This window comes from Cupressus sempervirens, chromosome 2, assembly GCF_028749045.1.
Source record: "Cupressus sempervirens isolate cs-2001-9-10 chromosome 2, ASM2874904v1, whole genome shotgun sequence".
NCBI classification, from domain to species: domain Eukaryota; kingdom Viridiplantae; phylum Streptophyta; class Pinopsida; order Cupressales; family Cupressaceae; genus Cupressus; species Cupressus sempervirens.
The window spans coordinates 73,167,360-73,175,249 of record NC_143119.1 but is presented as its reverse complement, the minus strand read 5'-3'; the positions used below and the strand labels follow the sequence as shown (position 1 = coordinate 73,175,249).

Genomic DNA, 7,890 nt, shown 5'->3' with positions numbered 1-7,890 from the left:
TTGTCAATTATAAGATCATTAAATTCACAATTGTTAAAAACCCCCTTTTAAAAAGTTGAAGTTTATAAGAGGGACGAAGTAAATTCCTAGAAAAAGGGCAAAGTTTGCAGAAGGGAAGGCAAATGGAATGAATTTAAAGTGAAGTAATAAAAACTGCATCCCTTGTCTATTATGCCTAGAGAGATCGGGGTCATCCTCATGGCACGGTGGATTCTATTAGAAAACGAAAGTTCACGGATAAGAATAGCAAATATTACTATTTCTAGATAAATTTTCTCCAAAACATGCACCTTCCAAATCTCTACCAAATCTAGAGCTGTCCAAATTAAAAATTCATGCATGAAAATTTCATGCGAGACCATTTACACAACTTTAAATAAATTAATAAAAAAGAATAAAACCCAAAACAACTCTTTCCGGCATCTCGATCCGCCGGCGGCAAGCCACTAAACGATAAATCCAAATTCCCGGCCGACCCACGGAATCTCATCCTTGGACTTAATATTCTGCCACGTAAGCATGATCGGACGGTTGGCCTAAATCGTATCTTATACATCTGACGTGTACGTATATACGGCAATGTATGTATTCTGTTGTGGGCCTTATTTATTATTCAGCAAAATAGCCCTAACATTAAGACTAACTGAAAAATAAAAGTTAGAACTTCGAGTAAAACCGGGGCCGTCGGATGTTCTGATCGGACGGCTGGGAATCATATTCTGCGGCTCCTGGCGACTAGACTTGTTTGTAAGAGACACCCTTGTTTGTCTCACCATGTCTGACTTTTTTCTGTGAAATTTCACGGCAGTCGGGAGCTGCCCGGAATGTGCAGAGGCGGCCGGAATTTGTTCAACTTTCATGGCGATTTCTCAGCGGCGGCGACCGGAATAGTGAGAATGGAGTTCTCGCCGTAATTTTCTGCGCCTTCTCAACATTGTTTTGTGCTCAAAACGAACAAGTTATTTTAAGGAAATTGAAAAAGAAAAAATCGAATTTACTTATTATAGATATTTGGCATAGATTTTTTTCTCTTCTTTCACTACACATGCATTGAGATTATTACAGACTGCAGCAGCTTTCTATATTTTGGTAGAGTATTCAGTGTTGAAATCATAAGTCTTTGATCACTTGCGGCGCCAGTCAAATTTTCTCTGTGGACCTTTCCGGTGAATTTTTGTTCTTCTTCTTTACTTTGTTTTTTCTACCAAACTGAATTTTCTCGGAAATTCACTATTTTATGAGCAGGGAGGGAGAAATTAGGAGGTCTTGATGTGTTTCGCTGTTAATCATTTCTTGTTTGGAGTTTTTAGGTAATCTGGTTTTGGCTTTTTAAAATTTGTTTTTGTTGGAAGAGTGAAATTGCACCTTAAAATTTGTAAATTTGTTCTTTAAAGATTAAGGAGGGTAGATTACTTTGCCTTTCTTTAGTGTTTTTGGTTTTCTGTGAACTGGAATTGTGACCGATACTCTGCCAGTGGGAAGTTGATAATTAGGTCTGGATAAGGTGGGCGGTTGAATTTTTATGTTTGAAGTCTGTAGGTAAAAAATTTTGCTTTTTCTTTCTTTCCATTTGAATTTCACCGACAGAACAAAATTCTGCAGTCTGAGACGTTCGACTATGAAATTAGGTCTGGATCGGATTGGTTGTTAAATTTTCAGTCTTGAAGTTGTTGGATGAATTATCTCGTTCTCTCTCTCCCTCTCTCTTTTTGTTTGTGAATGAAAAGAGTGAAACTTTGTCCACAATATTTACGTGCACCTCACAATAATATGTTCCAAGTACCTGCTACTTTTGCATTTGGGGACTTCGCACTTGAAAGTGTGGCGGATATTGAAACTTGACTTGTGCATTCCAACATTAAAAGATTGATGATTTGGCTTAGATATTCAAAGAATTTAGTTTAATTATTCAAATTTTTTTAGGTTTCAAAGTGGGCAAACTATAATCATTTGATGTTTTTTGTTTTGAGTTTGAGGTTGAAATTAGGAGGTTTGGGTAAGTTTTACCATTAAATTATTATGTTGAGATTGTTTAGGTGGAAATTTCTGCACAAAATTGGGTATTTTGTTCCAGTTCTGCCTGTCTGTTGCGGTATATATTCTACTGGCGTTTTATAAAAATAAATCCATACACCATCTTATGGAGTACTGTTTTGAGTATAGAATCTTGAAATTCTAATTTGTTTTGTGGCAGCTTGTTTGGAGCTTAGGTTTCTAATTATACACTGTATTTTGGCAGCCAGTTTGGAGCTTAGGTTCTTTATAAGGTGACCTCTGCCACCTTTTGTAGTTTGCGATTTGTTTTCGGAGTAAGCAGTTTCAGGTCAGCACAAGTCTTTGAATCCTCGCACAATTCAGGCTTTAGGTGAAGTGAATAATCAATGTTCTTAACTCTTTACTTTTGACTTACAACTGCAATTTGTGTTTCCTTTTAAACCAAAGCATGTGATAGATGGTAAAGGAACTTGAGCCCTCAAACAAAATCGAATAAAAGACAAGCTAACGACATATAGTTACAATGGCCACTGAAAATCCAATGAGATTGATTAGTGATGGAGACGGAGCGAGGAACTGGTCTACAAGGAATAAGAATTTAAGGTTTGCATCATTTGGTGATGGAGCAGAGGAGGAGTTAGGTTCATTACTGAAAGGGCAGAATTTTGGTAACAGCAGACAAGCGATTCCGAATAGAAGTGGGAGTGCACCGCCAACTGTTGAGGGATCACTGACATCCTTAGGGGGGCTCTTTCCTCACCAAAACTCAAGCTTTGAATCGAATTGGGATGGAATTGGCGACACTGTTGAAAACTTACAATTGGAAGATCAACTTCGAGGTGATCCAGGATACTTAGCCTATCATTATTCACATAACTTAAATCCAAGACTTCCACGGGGAGAAAATCGTCGTTTAGCACATAATCTAGGCGCTTTAGGTAACAAGCAGAAGTTGAGATCTTTTGACGATAGTAACAGCAGGTCATTGTTCTCATCTCGACCTGTTCTTCCGACACATAAAGAGGAACCTGAGGAGGAAAGGTATCCTGGTGTTAATCCCAGGCAATTCTCCACTGAGTGGTTGGAAATGGGTTCTGATTATTTTTCTGGCACATCTTCATCATTGTTGGGAGGCCGCCCTAAAAGCTTAGTAGATTTGATTCAGGTAATTTTTTTCTGCTTATGTAAGAATAGTTTAATTAATGGAAACTTGTTATTTGGCTCCTTTGATTTCCACTGGGCTGCAACTGTAATTTGTATTCTTATTTTCATATTCTATATTCTTTTCTTCACTTTCCAGTCTTTATTTTTTGAAAAATTCTGTATTCTTTTCTTCACTTTCCAGCCTTATTTATTATTTTATATATATTTCATTCTCCTCTTATATAGTTTTATATGGATGTTTCCATACTCTCATGTACGGGGGTTCTCAAGGGTTGCACATCTAGATTTCCATTTCTATTGTGAGTAATTTAGTTTATAATAAGTCCTAATAGTTAGAATGTCAGGTCTTTTAAAGTAAGAAAAGCATGGTGAGCGTTTCCCAGAAGTTTTCTGAGTTGGAAGAATTGTAATATCTGACATGTGTGAGTGTTTCACTGAAATTTTACATTCATTAAATATAATAAATTGTGATACTATGGAAAGTTTAATTAAAGATAATGATTTGTTCCATATCTTTATTTTTTGTATAATATTTTGTTTGTGGCATGGAAATGAGTGTGGTGGAGTTCCAGCATTCCTTTGTTCAATTTCATTTAGATATCATTTTATTTAAATGCTAACTAGTGCTCTTTTCTTTTAAAGGAGGACTTTCCTCGAACACCATCCCCTGTATATACACTTTCTCGTTCCTCAAGTCGTGCAGCAAATGATGAAGGAATTGATGCTAATTCTTCTGGGGAAGCTCTTATGTATATTAGAGAATCTGTGGTGTCTTCTATTAAGGGCTCCGAGCTCTCATCTGCACGCCCTGGGTCCCGTTCGGCAACACCTACTCCTAGTGGTATACAAATCCTTAGTGGTTCAATTAGTGATTCTCATCCTGCTGCTCCAGTTGCAAGAATTCCATCCCCTGATTCACCAATGGAAAGCACAAAGTCTAGCAGCCAAGGAGAAGCTTTGATAGATGAGATTGCAGGTTTAACAGGTGGTTCAATTACTGCTAACTCAAAGTTAAAGAATACAATGTTTAATGCTGTGAGCACATCTGATGTATCAAACCTTGCAGACACATTACAAGGTTTCAATATTGCTGATGTGGATAATGTAGAAGATGATTCTCAGAAAAAACAGCAGCAATTGCAGCAGGAGCAGGAGCAGGATCACCCTCATCATTATAATGTGGCACAGGAACAGTATCAGCGTCAGCAGCGGCTTCTTCATGTTCCTTTGGTTCAAGGCCAAGCTCAATCCCAGGCTTCAACACAAATTCATCAACAACAACATCAACATCAACATCATTCTAGCATTGATCATGCTGTTCGGAATCAATCTAAATTTGGTGCACCAAATATGATGCAAGGTTCAGCTGTGGGGCTTCAACCAACATATCAACCAAGTACACCACCTGGACCACACCTTTATCCAGCTGCTTACTTGGCCTCTGGAAATCCTTATTACCAAAATGTACAGTCTACTTTCTATGCTCCACAGTATGGCATAAGTGGTTACCCTATGAATCCCACCGTTTTTCCTTCAATGATTTCGGGATATCCTCATGGTTCTATGCCAATGGCATTTGATACCACAGCAGCGGCTGTTGCTGCAAGCATGAATGCACGTGCAGCTGCCACAGCTTCACCTGGTGGAGGTATGGGGATTGGTGTAGATATGCAGCAACTTTATAAATTTAATGGCCAACTTGGAGCAACATTGCAACCGTCCTTTACAGACCCTACATACCTACAGTATATGCAGCGATCATCTGAGGATGCATACAATTCTTCAATGCTTGGTGATTCTTTAGCAGGGAGAGGATTCATTAGTGGAAGTCAGATGGATGCCCTTGAGCTACACAAAGCCTCAATACTTGGCTATGCTAATGAACACAAATCTCAGTTCACAAGAAGTGGAACATTGGGTGTACCAATTGCTGGCAGGAGTGGTTCTGTAAGTCCTGCATATTATGGGAGTCCTCCTAATCTGGGCTTTTTGATGCAATATCCTGGTTCACCATCGGCAAGTCCAGTACTTCCAGGATCTCCAATGATAGCAGCAAGCCTTCTGGCAAGACCAAATGAGAGGAGCCTTCGCCTTCCACTAGGATCAAGTAGGGTAACAACAATGGGAGCTTATGCGGGATGGCAGTCGCAAAGGGGAAATGAAAAGTTGGACGACGTAAAATGCTCTTCCTTTCTTGAGGAACTGAAGAATAACAAAACTCACAGATTTGAGTTATCAGATATTGCAGGACACATTGTTGAGTTCAGGTCAGTCTTTAGTATACTAATAATAGTACATTATTATATTTGTCAATCTGATATTATTAGCAAAGCTTCACTAATGAATAATGCAATATTTTCTTGTCTATTAGTTCTGATCAACAAGGAAGCCGGTTCATACAGCAAAAACTAGAAACTAGCAACTCAAAAGATAAAGCATTAGTTTTCCAAGAGGTCTTGCCGCAAGCATCTACACTGATGACAGATGTGTTTGGTAACTATGTGATACAAAAGGTAATGAGCCAATGGCCTTGTTGAACACAGCATTTCTATTAAGAGATTCTATTTTTCTTTAAATAATGCTTGAAACTATCTAGCTAGTCGTGAAATATTTATTTTGATTGGCGAGGCTTGTTTTTGCATATAATTATTAGATTTTAATTATTAAAGAAAACTATTTGCCTATGGATTTTAACTTTTTTATGTAGTTATCGATGAGTTGGTTGATCTAATTTCAAGATACATATCCTCCTGCAGTTTTTTGAGCATGGTACAGATGAACAAAGACAGGAACTTGCAAATCAGCTTGTTGGTCATGTCCTGACCTTAAGTCTTCAGATGTATGGTTGTCGTGTAGTACAGAAGGTAAGCCTAATGCTGTCAATTTTGTCTATAAATTCTGAAGCATATAGGTTTTCCCCATTTACATTCAAATTAGAATATTTCATTAAGTTGAGGTCGTATTTTTTTGTTAAAATAAATTATGCAGTCTTGAGGAATGAAAATAATCAATGTGTGTTTCCCGTTTTAAAGTTTGAAATCAGTTAATGCTCTTGATGAAAATATTCTTCTCAATTTTAAGTGTAGTAAATCATGTAATAAAGAAATAGCTTTATGGATTGGATAATATTTGTAAACAAAAATTATAATGCTTGGATTCTAATAAGACAATAGATAGACTCTCCTTATAAATATTTAGCTGAAGAGGACACTAAGGAAATATGGTCGTGCAGCCTCATCTCCATCCTCCTCTCAGCACCAATAATTCATGTTTAAAAGTTAATACAGATGTATTTCTCACGGTAATCTTGAATGGTGATTTAGTCTCCCACTTTTCTTGCACTTTGGTTGGGACTACTAAATTATTTTGATGCTTGTCTGTATGATGTGATTTGGGTGTGCAGTTTCTTATTGTCTAATGAGGATGATCATCGAAAGATTGAAAACAGATTCTCAAATTTTCGCTACCACTTTCGAATAAAAACATAAGGGATTGAAAGTTAAAACCGGTGATCTATAATATTTTTTGGCTCTTTGATCCACATGGCACCCCTGGTAATCTAGGTAGCAATTTTGGACACAATTATGAAAACTCCTGATTATCCACATTTTTATTTTAGTTTTGATTTCTTCAGAGCTCTTTAGTGTATAATTTGGTGAGGTATTACAAACAGATTTTAGGGGGATAAGGAGCCCCGCAAAGATGATTTACTGCAAAAATAGAATGCATTAAAAATAGCAGCCCAAAACCAGCCCAGAGCCAACAATCTATCCACAACCAAAGAACCAGCTGCCCAAAAGGCCAGCACCTTATGAATCTGATCTCAACAAGAAAGAGATCCTAAGGGAATTGAGGTCTCCTAAACCACATAACTGGGTTTTGACATGGCTCCCAAAACCTTAACAGTAGCAACACTTCAAAAGCTGAAATATACACATAGTCACTTAAATCCTCAGCTCTTAAAAAGCTTTCGTCAGACTCATCACCAACACCTATCTCCACTTCTATTGGGGATAACCCTACATCAATAGGGATAATCAGCGAGATAACCCCACCTCAATGGGGATAATCAGCAAGAGACCAGGACTCTGTCCCTTCACCAACCAAAGACATAGGCTCCAGTAATGAGGGGGAAAAAGAAGTGGCTGAAATCATCAAAATCCCCTGTTGAAAAAAAGACAGTGCCCTCAATCTTCCCCATCTCAACAAATAGGAAACCAATATTCCAATAAGTGAAGTCACACCAAGAACAAAAACCACCTGCCTCAATGCCAACACCTACCTCCCCCTCAATAGAAGATAGCTCCACCTCAATAGGAGTTGACAGTAGGAGACCAATAAACTGTGCCTTCACCAACAAAGGAACAAGAGCCCAGTAGTGAGGGGGGAAGCTAGAGAGGCTGAAATCATCAAAGTCCCCTGGCGAAAAAAAGAAAGCACCCAGTAACAACCACACCTCAGTTAGTGGAAAGCCGGCAATCCAAGAAGAGAAGACACCCCAAGAATGAGTACCAAACCCTTGAGGCAGCAACACAAGTGAACAAAGGGCCCATAGGAGAAGAAGGAACTCAACAAGACAAAGATCATTGAAGCCACCTAACAAAAGAATCTCCACACCAGCCAACAACCTCACTTCAACCACAAAGACACTAACTGCCAGCAAAGAGAAGCCACTCAAATAGCTGATCCAAAAATAAGAGCTCAACTTCACGCAAAGAGAGACCCTGAAGT

General features: G+C 38.3%; 1 protein-coding gene across 4 annotated transcripts in view; it reads left to right on the top strand.

Moving 5' to 3' along the window:
• The first annotated feature begins 776 nt into the window (after nt 1-776).
• LOC149571099 (pumilio homolog 5-like) overlaps nt 777-7,890 on the top strand; it is an 88,575-nt gene continuing 81,461 nt past the window's right edge. Inside the window, exons 1-7 of one of the 4 annotated variants that reach the window (XM_089812657.1) lie at nt 777-910; nt 2,244-2,323; nt 2,443-3,160; nt 3,802-4,144; nt 4,226-5,426; nt 5,531-5,672; nt 5,916-6,023. In XM_089812657.1, coding sequence (XP_089668783.1) covers nt 2,519-3,160; nt 3,802-4,144; nt 4,226-5,426; nt 5,531-5,672; nt 5,916-6,023 — 2,436 coding nt within the window. In that variant the 5' untranslated portion in view covers nt 777-910; nt 2,244-2,323; nt 2,443-2,518. Of the gene's footprint in view, nt 911-2,239; nt 2,324-2,442; nt 3,161-3,801; nt 5,427-5,530; nt 5,673-5,915; nt 6,024-7,890 lie in introns of all 4 variants that reach the window. The other 3 variants (XM_089812656.1, XM_089812655.1, XM_089812654.1) reach the window with 3 other exon arrangements.